Source organism: Aristolochia californica, unplaced genomic scaffold (genome assembly GCF_029961685.1).
Source record: "Aristolochia californica isolate CCGP_79_NKW_82.1479 unplaced genomic scaffold, dmAriCali1.0.hap1 SCAF_8, whole genome shotgun sequence".
In the NCBI taxonomy this organism is placed as follows: Eukaryota; Viridiplantae; Streptophyta; class Magnoliopsida; order Piperales; family Aristolochiaceae; genus Aristolochia; species Aristolochia californica.
In genome coordinates this window covers 40979386-41003274 of record NW_027182279.1, presented here as the reverse complement: position 1 = coordinate 41003274, position 23889 = coordinate 40979386, and the positions used below count along the sequence as shown (strand labels likewise).

Here is a 23889-nt window from a genome sequence, read left to right as displayed (position 1 = left end):
CCACATGGGAATACGACTTTCACTTTTACGTCGGCCTCGGTCCAGTCATCCGGCGTAATGGAAATGACCTCAATTTAACCCCCAATGTTAAAAAATATAACAGAACTACCCCTCACGAGATGACGAGGATTGTGCGTACGCTTTATATCGGTATAATCGTCACCGTTAACGCGGATGATATCAGTTGTTTTTGACGGGTTCAAGGGGTAGGTGTTAAGTATCGTAACGAAACTCTTAAAATCCGATATTTATAAACCGTTACATATCACATATTAGACCATATCAAACTTGGAAATAAGAAAATTGATTTCTCTGGTGTCAACTGGAATACAAAACTTCTTCTTTCAGACTGTCGGTGGGTTAAACTCAAGAACATGATATGTACAACTCAATCACATTAATCACCGTGAATTACAAAACCTAAACGACACGAACCCAAGTTCCACCACACATAGGGCAACCATAAGCCCATCGGCTGATCCACCATGACTCTCGCTCGTTCTGTGAAGAGCCACTGGAAGACCCAGGAACTGCAAATGCGGATGTCTGTCGTAGACACCTAACACACTGGAGAGATAACTCGTGTTAAGCACCATTAAATTAGAAATAAGATAAAGAGGAAGTAGTTTGAAGCCCAAAAAACCATCAAGAGAGAGTGAAAGGTAACTAACTGGGTTCTACTGCTCCCAAGTTGGGATTAGGTACTAGCTCTAATTTAACACTATTATTCTTTTGGGAACTAGGAAGTGGCTATTACTAGTATTTTGGTTCACACGAATAGCCCAGAAACACATCTCTCAAGTACTTGGAAATCTTACCTTGTACCAAACGCCTTCCAGTCCTGTTTTCCACACAGCTGTGACAACATCCCTCCGGGACCCCATTATCCCAAGATAGGCACCCAAACCCACTGAAGTTTTCAAGCCAAATGCTGCATCTCTCTCAGAGAATCTGCGTTTTCTTGGCCAGAGGCCTTGAGCTCCATAATAAATGTCATAATCATCGGATGAACAGAAATCACGACCCCCATAAGTGCCACACAACTTTGCATTTGAGTTCTCATCTGTGAAACCTACATCTTCTGGATCTGACCAGGGCCCTCCAAACATATTGCGTCGATGCCACTCTTCGGCGGGAGGATGGAGTTCCAGCTCACGTAATAACAAACCAGCAGCATCTGCCCCTCTTGGTCGAGGCATATTCTGTTGCAACAGTGCCACTATAAGATCAGCTAAACACAAGATATCTCAGAACCATAAGAGCTATAGCAACAGAATCATAAGCAAATACATTTAATCACATTAGAATCCTGAGTGGGAACCCCTTTGCCAAGAAATCATGCCTGGGAAGCCAATAGCATAATAATTTGAAAGAGGTCACAGACCACAAAATCAAACAAAGAATGCTGAATAAAAGCCCTGAATGCTCCACATCCCTAATTAAACAACATATAAGTGACATCTCAACAAATCCACGCCGAGGGAGAGAGAGAGAGAGAGAGAGAGAGAATGTATGGTTTACAATCATTTGTTTAATTGGATTTAGGATTAGATTTAGTTAGACTTGTAACCAACGTCATCTAGCTTGCTAACCAACAGAAGCTATAAAAAAGGGGCTCCAAACTTACAGACCTGCATATGTGGACCTAGGGCAGCTTCAACCACCTCCGGTAGGACTGTGTAGTTTCCATCAATATAATGCAGGCGAATGATTATATTGCTCGCACCAACCTGAGACGCTGGAAATGGATGTGCAAGAGAAGATGTTCGACGACATAGCTCCACCAATATAAGAAAAAGAACCCTCACCTGCTCAGATAGAAATAAATAAATTAGACATATCAAGCGAAGCTTGTGTTAAAAAAATCAGAGACTTTCAGCAGTCCTTGGAGAGAAAAAAACACTGATATAGGCTAAAATAATATCTGTTCTTTTTGTTCAGTAACCATTTCTAGATGAAACTTGCCGCCTTAATGTGACATGTGGTTACCTCCTCAGTTGTGTACCCTTGACCAGCATTACCCGAACCTATTCTAAGTGACCGGCCTGCAGAGCCTTCCTCAAGCCCTTTGGCCCCAGGCATGAGTTGTCCCCCTCGATTCCCCTGACCTTCCTCTGGTCTGATGATCCCAGATGCAGGTCTATTTGTAGTCATTGATGTAGCAACAGTGTTCATCTCTTCTATCTTCCCACCAGGAACAGGTTGAGGCTTCTGCATATTAGGATCAGGGTTTCTCTGTGCAGACCCCATAAAACGAGGCAGTTGCCTTCTTCGAAAGAAAAAACAAAAAAGCAGTAGTTGGCACAACCTATGAAGGAAATGACAATCTCCAATTAATCTGACAGCTGGCGTTCCAGGAAAAGTTCCTGTATTAATACTGATTGGCATAAAAGGAGAGGGCCCACTCATGGGATTTGGAGCAGTAGAGGAAACTCCATCAGCATTGCTGCTAATCTTAGCTATAGCACCTTGTACCCATGCTTGCATTTGGGAGCTTCCAGTCGAACCTGTTGCTCCAGTTTGACCAGCTGTAAATGCGAAGATTTATCAAGAAAACATTAGACCATTGTACAACTTCCTTCCAAAAATAATAATAATCACTGTTGTTATCAATATATTTTTTTAAAAGTGATAATCACTGTTGTTATCATTATTATTATTATTTTAGAAAATCATTATTATTATTATTATTAGTAGTAGTAGTAGTATTAGTATTATTATAGTTAAAATACAAGTCCAGGGATATTTAGGTCATTTCCCATATTTTCTACATTATATTTTTCTCTCATAGCATGGCTATTAGATGGAGAATATCTTATTTTATCTCTAGTTAAATTTTCATTCAATTTAGACATGTATTTTAAGATATATGTAATTTTGAGTATTGAGGGGCATTTGTGCCGTTTGTAAATTTTCACTTAAACCATGATAAAGAAGCTGGACGGGCCTTTCTGGCTTGGATTCCAAACCAACAAAGCTGCTCCTCTTCCAGAACTCTTCAATATTCTGGGGCCCCCATGTGCTTTCTTCTTCATCAGCATAACCAATGCCAACAGTCAGCAATCGAGAAATCCTTTTTCAATAATAATGTCTCAGCCAAAGAGATATAATAGCAGTAGCCGTAATGAAGCAATGCCCAAATAACACTTATCAAATAGGTAGCTATATAGCAGCGAATAACATGTAGGTAGTAAAAGTCCTTAAGAGCCAAAAGGACACATAAGATAAGTTGCAATAAGTCCATCCTTGAATAAGGAAGCTATGCACCAAGTAATAGCTGAGGATAATCCAAGGTAATAATCAAGCCAGATTCAAGCCGGTAGCAGATAGCAGATAGTAGCTTTGACAATGAGTGAGTGAGTTAAACCGAGTAAGAATAATAAGTTGAACCAAGTGTTGTTTGATAATCAATAAATCAAACAATCTCCAATGTGCTCACCCTTTTACACCATCCTCTACACACTTGGACATGTGGGCCTTAGTTGTGTGGGTTTAGGCCCATCTTCCAAGGAGAAGACCCACAGACCTACATAGTGGTGGTATGATGGTAAATAAAGAATCATCTGGTAAAGATGGCACTGATGTAATTAGTTTATGATTTGTCTCTTATTCACTCTTACTAGGGTGAAATGTATTCTTGTAATATTAGTGCTTTTGATATCTATAAATACAACTTAAGGGGGAGGGTTTGGACAAATCCATTTCCCTAATCTTTCTCTTTTTTTCTCCAAATTCTTCACTCTTCCTCTTCTCTTCCTAAAGCCTTCTCTCCACAAGTCTTCTTCTTCTCACCCCTTAATCCTCTTCTATTGTGATTATACATTATGGGATCTCAAGTTTCAACAGTTAGAACTACTTAAGCAGGTCTAAATCTGATCGGATCTACTTGAATGCCACAAGGAAGACTAAATACTTGAGAGATGATCCTCTTGCTCAAGTGAATGATGATTGGGAAGTTGAAGATATCCAAGTAATGACTTGGTTGCTCAATAGTATAGATGCAAAGCTCAAGAACCAAGTTATGTAACTATGAAACTGCCAAAGAGATTTGGGTGTCCCTTGAGTTCATATATACACAGGAAAGTAATTTGTCAATGATCAATGAGCACTATTCTAGGTTGTTTGGTTTGAAGAGGGGTGACAAAAAGGTTCTTGATTACTATAGTGAGTTGCATTGTATCCTACAGAAAATCAGCTATCACCCATTTACTACTGATGAAAAACAACTGAGGAAGGACAGATTTATGTTGCAAAGTTTTTGGAAGGTCTCGGGCCCGAATATGATGGAAAACGAGCCCAGTTACTTGCTTCAGATGAGCTTCCTTCACTCCCTAATGCTTTCAATAAGGTGATGCATGCAGAATCAGTTGTGACATCACATGGTAATAAGGAGTCACCTACTGTTGATGTTGCTGCCCTTAATATTCAGCATGGATCTAGACGATCAAAAGTCACTTGTAACTGTGTGTTAGGCTCTCTAGCCATGGATCGAGTCACCCGGCGATCTCCTCTAGCTTCCAGATTGAATGACGAGAAGGGAGGGATTTGGGGTACCTGGAACGCCCAATGGTGAATGACGTGAGCCTTGAAAGGAGCTCCAACCTTAGGCCTCTTTAGAGAGAGAACCTGATCTCATTTAGACTAATGATCAATACTTGTTTCTATTCCCTCACTTGACGCCCTAAATAGGTCAAGGAAAACATCAAAGGTTCTATAATTACAATTAGACCCTTATAGAACTTCAAATTACAATTAAACCCCTAAGGTACTGAAATACAAGTTTACTCCATCTCTTCTCTTATCCGGTTAGCCACTCTTGATGCTATGGAGTCCATAACATCACCCCCCTCCTGAAGAAAGAGCTTGTCCTCAAACTTGAAAGTGGGAAATAGAGTCTGGAAGGACTCGAGTGTCTCCCAAGAGGCTTCTATCAATTCTTTGTCAGTCCACCGAACCAGCACTTCCCAAGCGTTGTTCACTCGCCTGGCTTGAAGAATCTGAGCGGGCGTGGGCATGGACCTGCCATCTTTGAGAGGAGGCAGAGGGGTATGCAGCAGTGGTGAGTCTCCCTTGAACGGCTTGAGAAGGGAGACGTGGAAGACGTCATGGAGTTTGGCGTCTGGTGGTAGTTTCAAACGATACGCCACAGTCCCAATACGTTGCACGATCTGGAATGGCCCATAAAATTTTGGAGAGAGCTTATGGCGTTTGATGGCTGCAAGAGATAGTTGGCGGTATGGCTGAAGTTTGAGCCAAACAAATTCTCCAGGTGCAAAGGAAAGGGGACGATGTCCTTTGTCATAAGTATGCTTCATAGTTGCTTGTGAATGTTGTAACTGTAAGCAGACTTGAGCAAGCATTGCATCTCTGTCGGCTAATGCTTGGTCCAATGCCGCTACCCGAGAAGACCCCGGTTCATAAGAAAGTAGGCGCGGAGGGTCGCGTCCATAAACAACTCGAAAAGGGGTAGTACCCAGTGCGGTGTGGTATGAGGTATTATAACAATACTCCGCCCATGCTAACCAACGAACCAACTGTCGGGGCGTGTCCCCCACAAAGCACCTTAAATACATCGCCAATGTGCGGTTAACCACCTCTGTCTGGCCGTCTGTTTGAGGGTGGTATGCTGAAGAAAAAGCTAACTTAGACCCATGGAGCTTAAATAGTTCCCCCCAGAATTTGCTGGTGAAGATAGCATCACGGTCGCTGGTGATGCTCTCCGGAAGGCCATGGAGACGGACAATATTATCCATGAAGAGTTGAGCGACTTGTGTTGCTGTATACGGATGGCTGAGGGCCATAAAGTGGGCATATTTCGAGAACCGGTCTACCACAACAAGAATAACAGATTTCCCTGCAGAAGGAGGAAGACCATCGATAAAATCCATTGAGAGATCTGCCCATACCTGTGAAGGAAGTTGAAGTGGCTGGAGCAAGCCGGCGGGTTGTAAGGATTCAGACTTATTCCTCTGACAGATCTGGCACGCTGCAACATACTCAGCAATGACCCGCTTCATACCTCTCCAATAAAACTCCCGACTGAGGCGGAAGTATGTTTTCTGCTGGCCCTCATGTGTACTATCATGAAAGGAGGCAATAATGGCAGGAAGGAGTACCGACGAAGGATGAAGATATATGCGTCCGTTATATAGAATGAGACCGTCCTGTAGTGTCCAGTTCTTGTCCTTTGAATGGTTTTCGATTTGAGCTTGTAAATCAAGGAGATCTGGATAATGGCTAGTATCCTTACGGATTGTGTCCAGCAAAGGGGACTTGGGGTGGCTCAATGCGTGCAAGTGTGAATCCTCTAGTTCTCGGCGGGACAAAGCGTCTGCTGCCCTGTTGAGATAACCCGGTTTGTATTCCACCTGAAAATCGAATCCCATTAATTTGCTGAGCCAATGTTGTTGTGGGGATGTAGTAAGGCACTGCTCCAATAAGTATTTGAGGCTACAGTGGTCTGTCCGGATCACAAAAGGTCTTCCCCACAAATACGGCCTCCAATGCTGCACGGCTTTGGCCAAACCGATGAGTTCCCTTTCATACGTGGCTAATTTGTGATGGTGAGGCGCGAGACGGCGGCTGAAATAGGCAATGGGATGACCCTGTTGCTGCAAGACAGCACCTATCCCTCCCCCGGATGCATCGCATTCTATGATGAAATTTTCGGCAAAGTTGGGTAATTGGAGAACTGGGGCTGACGCTAATGCCTGTTTTAAGTTGTTAAACGAGGAATCTGCCAACTGAGACCACTGAAAGGCATGCTTCTTCAGTAAATTGTGCAATGGCTCTGCCAGGTGACCATATTCTTTGATAAATTTTCTATAATACCCTGCGAGACCAAGGAACCCTTTCAAAGCTGTAACGGAGTGAGGTGTGGGCCAATCCATAATCGATTGTATCTTGCTGAAGTCTGGTTTCACCCCAGAGGCCGAGATCACATGCCCCAAATAAGCTACTTCGGATGTGGCAAAGTCACATTTGGCACGGTTGAGAAATAAATGGTGTGCTCGGAGAATTGTGAAAACCTGTCTCAATTGATGCAAGTGTGCTGCCCAAGTTTTGCTATAGACCAGTATATCGTCAAAAAAAACTAAGACATGCTTCTGTAAGAAAGGGCGAAATACCTGGTTCATAAGTGCTTGAAAGGTGGATGGGGCATTGGATAGCCCAAATGGCATCACCAAGAATTCGTAGTGACCATGGTGGGTGCGGAAGGCAGTTTTTTCGATATCCTCTGAATAAACCCGAATCTAGTGGTAGCCAGATTTCAAGTCCAACTTTGTAAATAATTGAGAGCCGTGTAGCTCATCCAATAATTCATCGACCACTGGAATTGGAAATTTATCTTTGATGGTGCGAGCATTGAGTTCCCGGAAATCCACACAAAAATGCCAAGATTTATCTGATTTCTTTACCAGCAATACCGGGGATGAAAAAGGAGAATGACTAGGCTAAATAATACCTTGTTGTAGCATTTGTTGACATTGTCGTTCTATCTCATCTTTTTGCACATGGGGATAGCGGTAGGGGCGCACTACCACTGGTTCGGTGCCCATCTTCAAACGAATTTTGTGATCACACTCTCGTATAGGAGGAAGGTCGGCAGGTGCCTGAAATAAATCAGCATATTCGGCCAACAACGAAGCTAAGTTATCCCCTTGGGAAGGATCCAACGAAAGTGTTTGGAGGCTGCATGGCCTCTGTGCGCTATTGCTCGGATGGGTGTCCTGGTTAAAACTCATGGTCAGGGATTGGAAATCCCATAAAATCGGTCCCAATTGTTGTAGCCATTTAATGCCCAAAACGAGGTCAAACCCAGCCAGCGGTATGACCAAAAAATCTGCTACAAAGGAGTGACCTTCAATAGTAAAGGGCACGGCTGAACCGAAACCCACAGTGGTGACCTTGTCACCATTAGCCACTGAGACTGATATTCCTGATTTCTGCTGTAGTGATAACCCCAACTGTTGTGCTGCCTGGCTGCTTATAAAATTATGTGTGTTGCCTGAGTCCACGAGTGCGAGCAGGAGATGATGGTTCATGGTGGCATGGACCTGCATGGTATTGGTGCTCTGCAGGCCTGTCATGGCATGGAGGGAGATTTCTGGTGTTTCCTCCTCGGTTTGGTCCATATCCTCCTGAAAATCATCCTCTGAGGGGTCTTCTATTTCTACCCAAAATAGTCTTTTGCATAGATGGCCCTTGACGAATTTTTCATCACAATTGAAACATAGGCCTTGAGCCCTTCTCTGATCAATTTCTGCTTTTGTCAGACGTTTGATAAATCCCGGTGGAGGTGTAAAGGCTGATGGTGGTGGTGGTGATGGGTGGTTGGGAGGAGGCCTGGGGTGAGTGGAATAAGGACCAGGGGGCTGTGGGCGAGGTTGCCAAGGGGGACGTTTGTTTAAGGACTCATGGAAGAGGCGTTGTTTGGTGTCCAATGCTCTAGCCAAATTCATGGCGTGGGCTAGGGAGGTGGGGGCTTCCAATTCCACTTCTAGGCGAAGGGGTTCTACCAGGCCAGCCGTGAACAAATTGACATAAAGTTCAGGTCGGACCAAATGACTTGCACGAGCAAGTTTTTCTTGGAACAATTTCTGATATTGTTCTATAGTGCCAAGTTGTTTTAGATTGACCAAATCCCCAACCGGGTTGCTGCGAAGTGGAGGACCAAACCGTAGCATACAATTTTCTTTGAAAAATTCCCAATCATAGACCACAAACTCGTTTTTGAATTGATGAAACCACATAAGCGCTTTATCGAGCATGTGGAAGGCGGCTAATTGAACCTTGCCTTCGGGCAGAGTTCCTTGATTGGAAAAGAAATGATCACACCTGTGCAACCACATTAAAGGGTCTGAGGAACCATCATACGTTGGAAAATCAAGCTTTGTGTACCTTGGCAAGGTAGGGGGTGCTGGATTGAGGCCCCCACGAGGTGGAGGTGTTTGGCGCAGGGGAGGAGGTGGAGGCGTTGGATGAGGGTTGAGAGGATCTGCTAGACGTGAGGAGGATGCCATCTGGACTGAAAGTTGGGTGAAGCCTTCCTCCAAGCGTGACAGCAACATCTGGAATTTTCCCTCCAGGCCATTGATTTGAGATTGTAGATCAGCATAGTTTTCTTCCACAAAATTTTGAATTTCTGCAGGGGAAGAGGAATCACCATGGGTGGTCCTGTCTGATACCACGATGTTAGGCTCTCTAGCCATGGATCGAGTCACCCGGCGATCTCCTCTAGCTTCCAGATTGAATGACGAAGAAGGGAGGGATTTGGGGTACCTGGAACGCCCAATGGTGAATGACGTGAGCCTTGAAAGGAGCTCCAACCTTAGGCCTCTTTAGAGAGAGAACCTGATCTCATTTAGACTAATGATCAATACTTGTTTCTATTCCCTCACTTGACGCCCTAAATAGGTCAAGGAAAACATCAAAGGTTCTATAATTACAATTAGACCCTTATGGAACTTCAAATTACAATTAAACCCCTAAGGTACTGAAATACAAGTTTACTCCATCTCTTCTCTTCTCCGGTTAGCCACTCTTGATGCTATGGAGTCCATAACACTGTGGTACTAGCAACAAAGGCCAAAGTCGAGATAACTCAGGTCGTGGCAGAAGCGAAGATGATCGTAGATGCGTCCATTGTGCGTACCAACCATGTTTCAAAAAAAAAAAATATTGGGAGAAGTTTGGTAAACCAACATCGACAAATTTTAATGTTTTCGGGAGTGGTGAGACCTCTACGACTCCTGTAGGTGATATAATACCTGGGGCTCAAAATGAGATGCAACAATTACTTCAAAAGATGGCCCAATTGACTTCTGCTTCTATATTTGTGCCTCAATCCACTCTTTACTACTACAGCTACTCTAGTTAAGTAAAGTGAATCCGCTTTGCATGTGCGGCCAATGTCTACATGGGTTATTGACTCTAGTGCGTCCTCTCATAAATCAGATATGTTTTCGTTACTTTTGAATCTTAGTCAATCTTCGCCATATAAACAAGTTACACTTGTAGATGGAGTAAAATCTATTAAGTCTACTCCTTTGTGTCTCGATTCTATTTTATTAGTTCCTAATTTCCTATCAATCTTCTCTCAATTAGCCAAATCATAAGTTACTTGAATTGTTCAGTAACTTTCTACCCTTATCATTGTGTTTTTCAAGACCGCCAAACAAAGAAGATGATTGGTTCAAGGTTTGAGAGAGATGAATTGTATCACTTGGAGGTATCATTATCACATGCATCTTCTCACTTCATGATGGCATCTTCGACTAGGTCATCAGACTCCAACGAAATTATTGCAGGTGTTTCCTACATTCTCATCTCCTTCTTAGTTTTAGTGTCATTCTTGTCAACTTGGAAACCACCAACAAGCATTGCTTCCTCGTAGTCAGTCTTCTCGTCGTAGTCTTTTTGAGATTGTTTATTTTGATGTATGGGGACCATGTCTTGTTGTCAGTAGTCTTTTTGGATATAAATATTTTTTTGTCGTTCATTGATGATTTTAGTAGATTTACTTGGGTTTATCTCTTACAGGAGAAGTTTGAAGTTTTTTATGCATGTCAAACTTTTTATAATGAAATAAAGACTCAATTTGGTGTTTCACTCTGTGTTTTGCATACAGACATGGGCTTGAGTTTATGAATCATAAATTTAATTCTTTTTTGTCAATCTACAAGCATCATTCATCAATCCACTTGTTTGTATACTCCACTGCAAAATGGTATCACGGAAAGGAAAAATAGCCAGTTGCTTGAAGTTGCATGCACTTTGTTGTTTCATATGCATCTCCTTAAATTGTTGTGGGGGATGCGGTTCTCATTACTTGTTTTCTTACTAATAGGAAGCCTTTTTCTGTACTTGGTGGCAAAATTCCATTTCATATTCTCAACCTTGATGCTGAGCTATTTCCCTTGTGTCCTCGGGTCTTTGGTCGTGTCTGTTTTATGCAAGTACTTGGACCAAAAACAGATAAACTTTCACCTAGAGGTTTGAAATGTGTTTTCTTGGGATATTCCCGAAAACAAAAGGATTATAAACATTATTGTACATCTATGACAAAAACCTGTGTCCTCGAACATTACATTTTTTAATGACACTCCATATTTCCACTTGTTTGATTCTTCCCTTTTGTTGTCATTTATCCTGCTCCTAGTCCTCTAGAGGATGGGTCTAGTCCACTGTCACCAGTTCCAATATCAAAACCATTACAATTGTATCATCACAAAAAACATGGGAAACCGCCACAAAAGAGTCTCTCTACGACTTGAGACAACACCTTTTTCATCTGAGGCACTTGAGGTAAGTTATCTCCATTTTCCTATTGTTGTCCTAAAGGTGTCCGCACCTATACATGGTATCATATTTCTCAATTTGTCAGAATCCTTTAAAAACATTTGTGTATCATTGTCTTATCGTGCTATTCCTTCATTGCGGAAGGAAGTATTGTCATCTCCCTTGTGAAAACAGGCTATGAATGTAGAGATGGATGCAGAGATGGATGCTTTGTTGGACCGTGGGACTTGGACTCTAAGTGAGTTGCCTCTCAATGGTTCAGTTGCTAGTTGTCGTTGAGTATATACCATCAAATACAATGTTGATGGATCTATTGAACTGTATAGGACATTTTGTGGCTAAACGATACACCCAAAATTATGGAGTAGATGTGTTTGAAACTTTCTCTTCTATCCCAATTATCTTTTATTCAGATTCTTGTTTACGTGGCAATGACACAAGGTTAGCCATTAGTCCAGTTGAATATTAAAAATGTAATTTTATATGGTGACCTAGATGAGGAGGCGTATATAGAGCAACCACCTACGTATGTTGCTCAGATTAAGTAGAATAAGGCTATTCATGATCTTAAACAAAGTCTCAGGGCATGGTTTGACAAGTTCAACAAGGTTTGCATTGGGTTTTTCTAAAGTCATTGTGATCATTTCTTGTTTATTCTAAGACGACATACTAGAACGGTGGTGATACTTGTTTATGTGGATGATATAATACTATCTAGAAGTGATAAGCAAGGAATTGAGGAGGTGAAAACACATCTTGTAAAACATTTTTTTAAAAAAGACTTAAGGTCCCTCAAAATACTTTATGGACAAAGTTGCTAACAGTAAAGCCGGAATTGTGTTAACTCAAAGGAAATATGTGACAAATATGCTCTACGAGTATGGGTTATTAGGGGCAAAGTCTACAGAAACTCCTATAAAAGTTAGTCATAACATCCATGAAAATGATAGTCCAAAGCCCTAGGACAAGACTATGTACTGGAGAGTGGTAGGTAGGTAAGCTCATTTATGCTACTGTCACATGCCCACATATATCATTTGCTATAAGTATGGTCAACCAGTTCATAAAATGTCACCGTAAGGTTCATTTGGAGGCAGAGAATTTTACAATACATAAAGGGAGCACCAAGAAAAGGTTTATTTTATGCACCACACGGTCACTTGAAAATTGAGGCAGACTCAGATGCAAATTATACAAGTTCAAAATTGGATAGAAAATTTACTTCTAGCTACTGTGTTTTTGGTTGGTGGAAACTTGATTAACTAGAAGAGTAAGAAAGAGAATGTAGTTGTTCACTTAAGTGCAAAAGCTAGGCACAGAGCAATACCACATACAATAAGTGAACTCATGTGGTATTATAGGAGATGAGCTTTATTACTACAAGGTCATTACCATGCACAATGATAATCAAGTTGTAATCTTCATTAGTAGCAACCTTGTACTTGATGAATGTAGAAAACATGTTAACGTTGACTATCATTTCATCCGAGACGTTGTTATGAGTGTAGTGATCTCACCGTATGTTATGTTAGTTGATCAAACTGGTGACATAATCACTAAAGCTTTGGGCAAGAACAAGATTGGAATTTTATTCAAGTTGGGGCTTCTTAATATATACGCCCCAACTTGAGGGGAGTGTTAAAATATGTGCAAGGGTATTCTAGTAATTTCCCATTAGTAGCATATACTTCCGGAGTTAGCTATATACTATATGTCATGTTAGAACCTACAATTCATGAAGTTAAGTAGAGTTTATGAAGGATGCTATTGTAATCTTACCATTGAAACCACTTAAGTGAAATGAAAGAAGAGGGAGGCTCGATTTTTTGCTTCCAACTAGAGCAGCCTCAAGCACTCTTCTCCTCTACTCTCTCTATTCTATCTTCCTTTCTCTCTCTTCCTCAATTTCACTTTTTCTCAGACTACTTCAGCTTTACAAAAAAAAGACAAGCCAATAAATTACAAGAAATGGCCTGAAAACAAAGAAAAAGAATAATAACTATGCCAATTTGTCCCATTTGTTCACTTTTAAAATCCAAACAACAAGATCAAGCACAATTCTTGAGACACAATTCCTTTCAGAAAAAAATAAATAAATTATAATTCCGACACATTTACACTAACCTTGACTGGTTGAAGGAGATGCTGAATTAAGGGTTGGACTTGTCACCATATTACGAGTGCTTCCAGTTCCAGATGAGGGTCCCACAGCATGACTAGCTAAAGTACGACAAAAGCTTGCATAACGCCTCAATCGGGTAATAAAGTGTGATGCTAAATCAAGTACTGCATCAACATATGCCTGCAAATGTGAGAGCAACCAATTTTAGGCCCTGGTTATCAGTTTGATGCAGGTATCAAATGTAGAGGAGAGTAAATGAATTTAAGGCCCTGGTAATTAGTTTGATGCAGGTATGAAATGCAGAGGAGAAGATATGAGAAAGAGTGTGTGTGTGTGTGTGTGTGTGTGTGTTTGCTCGTACACGTGACAGAGAGATACATATGAACAACTTTCACTTCTAAGAAGGCAATGGCAAGGTAAATTCTAACTCAAACCTGAATGCTTGTCACAAGTGCCGGTTCAACTGTCATAGCATCAGCATCAATGCTTGATAATGTTTCACTGGAAGCTTGCCAAGGCTCAGGTATTAGTGTAGCAGGATTTATTAAAGCCGATTCAATTCCTTTGCCAAGCATATCCAGCAACAGTCTTGCTTGCATATCCAGAACTAGTGCCCTAACATCTTGAGCATTTGTACCTTCTAGTAGCCGGCACTTTATCCTATCAAGACTCTGATTGAAGACATCAGAGAAGTAATCAGCTCTTGATAGATCATCTCCATATATGTGGAGCAGGCTAACATGCACAAACTTAAAACCTGCACACATATCTACATGCATAAATATAAGTCCTGACATGTGTATGTACAGATATACAATAGCCTTGGGGGAACACATCAGAGAACCCATGTACAACTGAAAAACATGCTTCCTCCATGTATGGTAAGGCACAACCCAGGGCCAGCTAGCAGGAGCAGGATTGTTCATTACTTGGTTGGGAATATACACCAAGTGTACTCTGTTGGCCACTGCAACTCTACAGAACCAGAATTCATGCATTATTACAACAATGAAGATTATCCACTCATGAATGAGGGTGGGTCATTGGTTACCAGAAGGACCTTGAAGGGAAAAAATCCCCTGGATTTCTTAACAAGATTGAAGACATTGCAGCTGAATCACTATCTCAAGGAAACATATTTCTACAAGTGCCAATAGTCTTGCAGAATCCTTGGCTAAAAGCGGTGTCTTCCAACAACAACTTGTCGGAAACACCTATGAGATTAATTAGATTTTTTCCCCTGTTTTTTAAAATGATAGTTCAAATCTCCATCCGCCTTTGTGAGTTTCAAATACCTTTCCTCCTTTAATGTGTTTCTTTTTCATTCAGTTAAAAACAATTTTAAAAGATCACCTTTATCAGTTCCTAGATGTCAAAATATAGCATTAAAGAACTTGAAGATTATCTTAATATAGCAACCTAATAATGAGCCACTAAATGTTAGAGAAGAATGGAGGATGATCCATGTAGTCGACCACAATATGGAAACAAGGATCTGATGATGATGAATATTCACTAAGCTAGAAACTGCCATAGATCTCAGTAGATGTGCAGAAAGTTACTACAGCTACTACAACAGTATCTTGTCATCCAAGTTGATCCTGACGCCAAAAGAGAAATAAGTGAAGAGGGAGCACAAGCGAAAGTAAGAGACACTGGATGCAGCCATTGAAGCAAATCATCAATTCACTCCCTAAACCTATTTCTCAATCACAAGTTCTGCTCCTTGAAATCAAAACAAGTCCTAAACCTGAATTTTCCCTCAAATCAATTCTATCGTGCCACAAGCCCAAAATTCAAATTCCGTTCCAGGAATTCTAGTTCAGATCCTAATTCCAGTAAGAAACAAGATGAAAATGTAATATATTGTAACATCAACAAGTCAAATTGATCATCCAGTAAAGACAAATATACAGAAGAAACTAGGTCATTTTTTTATCTGCTAGATAATAAAAGTTTGAATGAAATTCTCTTTTGATACAACATTCAATGAGGAAGACAATATAAAGCAGACTGAAACATACTGGGCCATATTGTTGCCTATGCTTAGTGGATGGAAGCGAATGGAAATCTGCATCCAGTACTGCAATCACACTGTTAAGAGACACTGAAACAAAGGAAAGAACAAGTCACCACGATGACAATAGAAAAACAACTGCAGCCAACCATTCACTAACACTAAATACAAAAAAGAATATATAACAAAAACCAAAAGCTCCTTGATGAAATCTTTCCACAGAAATCTATAAAAGAATGTACATTTTGTACACACAAGTTCATGCAAGTTGGAATGAGCCCTAGCATGCCCCTGAGATGGAGATGGCTTCAACAGACAGTACTGATTGAATATCCAACTTTAGGTTATGAGCAGAAACCAAAGGTACTTATGCCGTGCTGAGTTCTCTTCCTGAATTTCTCTGAATTCTGATTTGAATAAAATTTTGCATAAAGAGAGGATTAGATGGAAGCAAAGAGCCAGATTTAAATGGCTGAAGGAAGGCGATGCCAATACAAAAATTTTCCATGCCGTCGCATCGGCAAGAAGGATATCCAACCAAATTACCTCACTATGTATTAATAATGAGGTAACGTAGTGTCAGACCTCGATAATTAATGTGTTGATTAAGTTTTTCACAGATCTATATTCGGAGGAATGTTCAAATAAGCCAAAATTTCAACACATCAGCCTCTCCTGTCTCTCCCCAACAGCCGCCTCCCTATTAGAGCTCCCTTTCTCTGCTGCAGAAATCAAGCGTGCCGTATTAGGAATGGAAAGTGATAGGGCCCAGGACCCAGATGGTTTTAATGGGAATTTCCTAAAAAGGTTATGGCCTCAGCTCAAGGCGGATATTTCCGCAATGATACACGGTATTTTCAAGAATGGAATCACTTTTCACAACATTGGGGCATCTTTCATCACTTTGGTTCTGAAGAAGTCCAGTGTTGAGAAGCCAGAAGATTTCCGATCTATTAGACTAGTAACTAGTGCATATAAAATCATTGCAAGGATTCTGGCCCATCGGTTGAAAGCCTTTCTCCCGATCGTCATCCACCAGAGGCAAGACACTTTCCTCAAGGGGAGATAAATCCTAGATTTCACAATGGCAGCTCATGAATTTATTGTTTACTTCAATCATAGCATTGCCCTCAAACTTGATCTGGAAAAGACCTTTGACCGAGTAAATTGGATTCTTCCAGATAAGCTAATGGAGAAAATGGGTTTCGTCGCAAAATGGAGATTTTGGATTAGGAGTTGCGTGGGTTCGGCTTCCTACTCTCTCATCCTTAATGGCTCAATCTGTGAGTATTTCAAAGGGACCAGGGGGATCAGACAGGGAGACCCGCACTCTCCGCTTCTTTTCAACATTATAGCAGAATTCCTCTCTGTCAACATATGGCGTAAATATACATAGGTTTGGGGGGGGTGTATTTGTGTATTTTATACACTTACGTCTAGGGTTTAGTATAAAATACAAATGTAACCATAATTGAAAGATTAGTGAAAATTACAAGTCATCGCTCCAGTGGATGTAGGCACACTACCGAACCACAGTAAAATCCTTTGTCTTCTTCGTTCTTCCTTTCTTCTTCGAACAACAAATGGTATCAGAGCCTATGCACCGAAGTTAGCCATGGTGGATGAATCCTCTGAATGTCGAACGAAGATGGTGGACCTTGATTAGATCGCGATAGGATCCATGGGTGAGCTCTATTGGATAGGTGGTATCGGTTGCAGATGTTTTCGAGGGGGATGGTTTGAGCTTGCACCCCAAAAGGGGTCTTTCTAATACTGAGGCTTTGGAGGCAAGCAGGTTGATGAAATCTCTGCACTCTTTCAGATTGAGATCTTCAGCAATAGACAAGCTGATTTGGTGGCCTGACAAAAGTAAAACTTTCTCTGTGTCCTCTACTTACAAATTTATCAATGGTTGGCACATTAATCAAAGGGATCATGAGATTTTCTTTACATGGCGTCTTTGTACCCCGCCAAAGATAAAAAATTCTTATGGTGCGCCTGCCAAGGAAAAATACTCACGACAGACGTGCTCAGAAGAAGAGGACACCCAGCTATTGATCCTCTCTGCCTTTTCTCCAACTCTGAGGTAGAAGTCGTCAGTCACATCTTGCTTCAGTTCTCTTTCTCGTGGAATGTGTGGACTTCCATCCTCAATAAGACGGGGCTACAATTCTGTATCCCAGTAGATCTGACCTCTTTTAGCAAGTTGTTCATTGGTACTCCCTTTCTTGGGCTTGGAAAGCTTATGATATCCATTTGCACTGGATTCATTCTGTAGGGGCTTTGGAATGAGTGCAACTACAGGCGTTTTGATGCTACAAGTGACTCTACGGTAAGGGTCGTTGATCGTGTGTCTGGCCAGATTTCAGCATAGCACCTTACCAAGAAGCCCTTCACCTCCTTTCATGGTTCCTCTATTCCCGATAATTGGAACAACATAGCAAAAATGTGGTTTGGAACCAAGATCCCTATCATGCAAGAATGGACCCCCCCAGAGTATGGTTTCCTGAAGTTAAATTTTGATGGTTCTTCTATCGGCAATCCCGGAATTGCTGGCTTTGGATGAGTTATCTCGAATCCCTCTAGAAATCAGTGTTTCTCATATGCTGGCCATTAAGCATTGTTGACTCAACGATGGCTGAACTCCAAAATCTTCTCAATGGGCTCCACGTTTTCAAAGACAATTGTAATGGTCCCCTTCACATTGAGGGAGACTCAAAGGTGGTAATTGGTTGGTGCGAATTTGCATCCCCCCCCCCCCCCCCCCCTGGCACCATTGGGACTCTTTTCGGGAGATTCTTAAAATTGCCTCTCAATTTTCTTGTATTTGATCTCACATTCTAAGATCTACTAACTCGGCAGCAAATGTGTTAGCCAAGTTAGGAGCAACCCTTCAATCTCGTGTTATTAGGGACTTGCTCCTTGATTCTTTGTAATTCTCTCCATTAATATATACATCTTTTTCAAAAAAAAAAAAGAAAAAAAAGAAAAACCAAACCACATAGAGGTTCAGTTGTAGCCAGGTGAAACTTATTTCTATTTTCTTCAAATTGTGTGACTATACAATGCTTTCAAGTTCAAAATTACTAACTTGGAATGTGTAGGAGTATAACAACAGTACTCCAAAGTATCACTAACTATGAGATGTTAACCAATTTAAACAGATATCAACACACAGTGTTGACCACGGCTCATGAGCATTACCTTAAAAAAAACGAAAAATAAAAAAAATAAACTTATTTAGTGATTCAACTACTTCAGGCAACACAAATGCTTCATTAGACGTCTCCTGTTGAACTTCATTTACAAGCTTCTTTCCATTTTACCAGAACAAGGACAGATTGAGCAAACAATTACCAATGCCATCCTCAGCTGCACTTTGCGTGCTACCCACAGCATCCCACCAATCCACTCCAACCAAAAGACTCCACCAAAACCTAATTACACAACACCCAAAAAAATTAAGTTTGAAATACAGCATTAGAGAATTATCAAATATGGCCATATTAATTGCCTGATGTGCTGCAGACCTGTCTGCTATAGCACGTTCCCACGTTGCAGAACTAACTTTCACTTGATTGCCAGGGACAGCAGGAGGGATAACTCGGATTATTTTCAATATGGTATGGTCCTTGGTTATGTTGTGCCAGACTGAAGCCAAACAGCAGCTTGTAGAAGAAAAGGCCGGTGCAGCAATTGCAGAGCCCACATTAATATGATAGCAATCTACTGGAGCAAAACTTGCTCCAGAAAATATATGAACACCACCTCTGAGAAAAGCAACTGCTACCTCGCCACCATGTGCTGAATATACAATTTTAGCCAACATCCTAACATCACTTGGAAGGTCATAGGGATCAAAACTAAGCAGGCTTGACTTCTCAACGCTAGAATCAGAGGAATTCTGCTCCTCTGATAAAATTGGGAGTGGTTCAGTTGCCCTGGGGCCTTTGCAGTCACCCATTGGTGGTATACTTTTGTTCACTTTGGTGAGCCACACTGTTTGCATCGGTGGTTGCCCTCCAAAACTTGAAGCAGGACTTCCAAAAATAGGATGGAGTACTACTCTCTGAAGAGATGATTCCCAACACTGTACACGCCAGCCTGTGATCGATGGTCCCTCATCAGGATCATATGGTGACATGTATTGCCCTGGAAGAAAACATTAAACAGGTTAATATGTCTAGATATGTTATGAATAATAGTCCTCTAGAGTTTTGGCATCATCATTATACAAAAAAAATTAAAAACTGTGAAAAAAAAGATTTTTTAAAAGTCAAGAAAATAGATAAAATAGTTAAAATAGGAATTGATGATGACAGTAAGATCAAAGATACATGAAGGGAAACCACAAACAAGCAACGTAAAAATACAAACAATATTGGGAGTCATAAATAAACTGGTCACACATCAACCATCAAATAAATTATATGAATATTAATTTAAACAATTTGGTCTAATTCGATGCCGTACTTCAACTATAAATAAGAAAAATACCTTCAACAATCACAACAGTAATAACGGATCCACCTCGAGTAGGATCAAAAGCAACTGCAGTGACACCAGAACCCCATGTAGTAGTTGCAGCAGACTGGGCAGCAGCCTCAGGGCTCACATAGGCAGAAAAATTTGAAACAGGTGAGCAATGTAGAGATACTGTATCACTAAATTCTTGGTCACTTTGCTTTACCGCTTGCCTTCCACCAGAAGCCAAATACTCTTGGCAACTGAATAAGTATGCAGCCAAAGGAGCAAAACCTGTCCAGCAAGGAGGTTTCAAAGGAGGAGGAACACCAGTGTTTGTGCTTATCTTGGCAGATGCCTGGAAGCTACTACCAGGGCCAGGGGTAACCTCCCAGACAACCACTGTGGATGGATTTACAATTGGAACACCAGCAACATGCAAGGTGCCTGCTTCTGTAATAATTGCATCAGCAGCCATAATACCACTGGGCCCTGCTCCAAGCAATCCTTTGCTTGTGGAGTACCATTTGGGGGATGCATCACCATGTGGAGGGGGCCACTGAGACCAGTGAAGCTGAACAGAGCCAGAAGAAAATACCGAGCAAACACAGAGGAAGTTTGGCCACTTAGCTGAAACAGGTAATCAAACCTGAATTAGTTTGAGATCCCTCGTGTGGATTATGCTAATTGTGCAAATTAACCTAAATAAACTTCTCATTAGCAACTTCATATGGAAAGAGTACAACACAAGAGATTTAGTTTCTATGGCAGAATTGCAATACATGTCTGATTTTAGCAGACCAAAGGTGGCACAGCATGGGATGTATCATTTGATAGTGGTCAACAGTGCTCTTTTTTTAGATCAGTTTTCAGGTACTTAATACTGATATGTGAACTAGTCATTTTTTTAATAGTCCTGAACATCCAAGATCCAGTAAAAGTTTTAAAAGGTTGTGATAAAGCTTCTATGCAATATGAATCCATCTATTCACTTTGCACCATTTGCATCTCTTCTAGATGTGCCTTAAAGAAAGTGGGATATCTCAAATATGCAGGTTAAGAGATCACATTTACCACACAATAAGTCAAACAAGAAAACTTCAAGGAAATAGCAAATGACGTACCAGAAAGTTGAACCTGCTGAGAAAGAAATTTTTCTTCAAAGGTTGACTTTGAACTTGCAATAGTACTACAATTTGAAGAAATCCATCGGTACTTGTTCCAGAACAATAAAAATAAGTTACTTCAGATAAAATCTTGATATCCAATATCAATAACCATAATATTGAGCTTGTGTTCCCCAAAAGAACCATATGAAATGCCAGAAGACATCCAGAACATTGCATGAAATGAAAGGTGTGTAGAGTTTTTCTTATTATTGGTAGCTTCTGAAGTAGAAATATGAGAAATATTTGAGAACTAAGGTAGATTGTGTTACAACCTCTCTGCACCTTGCTACCAATGAAAATGCAAAGCATTTACGAAACATGAATCCACAATATTAATGATAGAGATCAGAAAATGATTGGTTCAATAGCAGATCAACATCAGTAATATAAAAGGATTATGTAAACATGCAAACTTTACAGCAAAATACATACTGGTGACATCCCTGCCAACCATTTTGTAACAACCGCAAGATCCTGTCGCCACTCATGCTCACACTGCCAACAGCTGGCATCTCGTACAAGATTTACAGGACCCTGAATAAGACCAGAAATAAGTTTGTTACATGTGGATATGGTGCCAATGGAAAATTAGGTCTCCACTGAAGTTTTTTTTTTTTTGTTCAAGAATAACCCGTTCACTGAACATTGTTAACTAATACTTTCCAATACAGCATGCATGAGGGAAGATCAATGAGAAAATTCAATTCACATTTTTTTTATAATCAATTCATTTTGAAAATACAATTGTCTTTTAAATTCTAGATAACTGAAGATCAACTATGAAAGAAGAAAACAAAAAAAAGCTATATGCCCAAATCTGCAAGACATACTATGGTAAGAAAGTCAGCAAAACCTACTTACTCGAGAAGGTTGAGTCCATATGGTTATCCTTCCATGAAAGTTAGCAATCAGTAAAGCACGAGGACAAGATGTAGGAGACCAAGCAATAAATTGAACAGAATCCCGTGGAGAATCTACACCAGGTAATCAGATACCACACATTAGAGCCAGCAAGAAATGCACATGAATAAAATATTTTAACAAAATGAATATAAATATAACAAGGATAAGACTCATGCCTCTACATATATGTTAGTAAGGTCCTTCTTGACAATCTTTCAAGATAGTGTTAGAATGAAACAAAATATAGTCCCCTAATATTGGAAAAACCAGTCAGGCATCAGCAAGAAAAAACCCATCATCTCAACTGGATAGCCTAGCTTATCAATTTCTGGCAACATATTTGCTTAAATAGAAGCCAATTTCTGGCAACAATATGAAATCCCAAAACTTATAATCAAATACCATGCGACAAACTATTGATGGAAATCAACAGTAAGCATCCAAGTTCCATACCTGCTATGACATTGAACACAGCACATTCAGTTGGTCTCTCTGGATTTACAATGTGGATGGGGATCCAAAATGGTGGATTGGCATCAGAACTAGTCAATTACACCATCAATTAATCCATAAACTTAGTCAAAATACATGTAACTGTTTGATACGGTTAAAAAGGCAGAATTAAATGCGAAGGAAGTAAGCTTTGGGAACTTAGCCCGCACTGCTAGTGTATAAAGTAACTATCAAGGGTCTGTACAGATTGAAATGAGAACACAAAGCATGAGTTCACTAATCTACCCCCTCTGTCAGGCCTGTCGTCGAAACTGCTGTCAAGGTACTTACTGAACTCATTTGAGGGAGAAGAATAGCGAAACTTACAGGAGATACACACCTAGGAATCCTTGCACACGTCTCTGATGCACATGCAATAGCATTTAGCTTCCCACACCAAGTTACAGCACTGAGCAGTAAAAAAAGAATAAAATCAGATTAAAAAATTAAAATACTGAGCTCCAATGCCTCGCACTGCTAGTTCCAACGAAAAAAATTCTCGTAAAACCAAATCAAAATGGAATCTAAAGTACCATACGCGCCAATTCCGACAACTCATTGAAACAAAATTTAAAAACAAAAAAACAAAGAAAAAAGGAAACAAGAATCGAATTGACGGATTTGAAGCTGACAAGTGCGATAATATCTGTCTTCTTCAATTTGAGATATAAGTAAGTAAACATTCGCTTTGGAGCAAAACAAGCCAAACCTGAAATTGCGACAGAGTTCGGGGACGCTCATTTTGTGCCTGAGATTCGAAGAAGGCTGCTTCAGGCGAATCCGGAAGACGGTAGCGGGGGAAGCGTAATCCTCTTCCATGGGATCGTCCTTCCTGTCGACCAACCCAGCAGTCGGCTCCTCCTCCAATTCCGTCACTTCCGTCCTCTCCGAAACCCTATTATCCCGACCAGCGTCGACGACAGGGTCGTCGGTGTCTTTTGTGAGCGAATTCATATGAGAAAGAAAGGAAAAAACCGAAAAGCCGAAAAGGGGTTTTTTATATATGGTAGTGTGAAAGAGAGAGATCAAAAGTCGCCCGAGGTGGCGAGGGTGACAGGCGCCACTGTGCGCATGGAGGATCCTGGTGCGGTTGGTTCACTGGGGGCCAGCAAGGATTTTAGGGTTTGGGTTTTGGGAGACAGGCGGGAGATTCCGCCATTTTTGATTCGCACCTGTCAACGTCCAAGGAGTCTTTTTTGGTAATTGTTTCTTACGGCTCAGGTTCGTTGCTGATTCTACTAGTGGGAGTACCGTACTCCCCCACTCTCGAGAGTACTGTACTCCAAATTACTAAATTTAATTTAATTTTAATAGAAAAAAGGAGACTTCTATTCCGCTTTTATCCATTTCCACCGTGCGAGTTAGGGTAGCTCGTGTGGTATCTAGAGGAACAGGGAAGGACGACAGGCCGTAAATCAGAA

The 23889-nt window shown here is 40.8% G+C and overlaps 1 protein-coding gene across 2 annotated transcripts; it reads right to left on the bottom strand.

The window, feature by feature from the left end:
• Nucleotides 1-288: 288 nt before the first annotated feature.
• On the bottom strand, nucleotides 289-23554 carry LOC137939394 (mediator of RNA polymerase II transcription subunit 16). Of its 2 annotated transcripts, none has more exons than XM_068784661.1 (16): nucleotides 23178-23554; nucleotides 22809-22877; nucleotides 22430-22518; nucleotides 21935-22047; nucleotides 21506-21607; nucleotides 21029-21119; nucleotides 19938-20534; nucleotides 18971-19592; nucleotides 18798-18877; nucleotides 15448-15530; nucleotides 13858-14094; nucleotides 13426-13603; nucleotides 1990-2528; nucleotides 1632-1808; nucleotides 819-1202; nucleotides 289-567 (listed from the first exon to the last, which is right to left on the bottom strand). In XM_068784661.1, the coding sequence occupies exons 1-16, from the start codon at nucleotides 23420-23422 to the stop codon at nucleotides 421-423; spliced, it is 3753 nt and encodes a 1250-aa protein (XP_068640762.1). In that variant the 5' UTR covers nucleotides 23423-23554; the 3' UTR covers nucleotides 289-420. The 2 variants fall into 2 exon arrangements, with proteins under 2 accessions (XP_068640762.1, XP_068640763.1); XM_068784662.1 differs by having other exon boundaries at nucleotides 22796-22877; nucleotides 23178-23264.
• Between the last annotated feature and the right edge of the window lie 335 nt (nucleotides 23555-23889).

Excerpts from the sequence above, each read along its gene's own strand:
- LOC137939394 (XM_068784661.1), bottom strand. The coding sequence starts at position 23,422 with ATGAATTCGCTCACAAAAGACACCGACGACCCTGTCGTCGACGCTGGT. Across the intron at positions 21,608-21,934 it reads TATGGACTCAACCTTCTCGA|GGTCCTGTAAATCTTGTACG; the intron begins GTAAGTAGGTTT and ends GGTCTTATTCAG. Across the intron at positions 18,878-18,970 it reads GAACGTGCTATAGCAGACAG|GTTTTGGTGGAGTCTTTTGG; the intron begins GTCTGCAGCACA and ends TTGTGTAATTAG.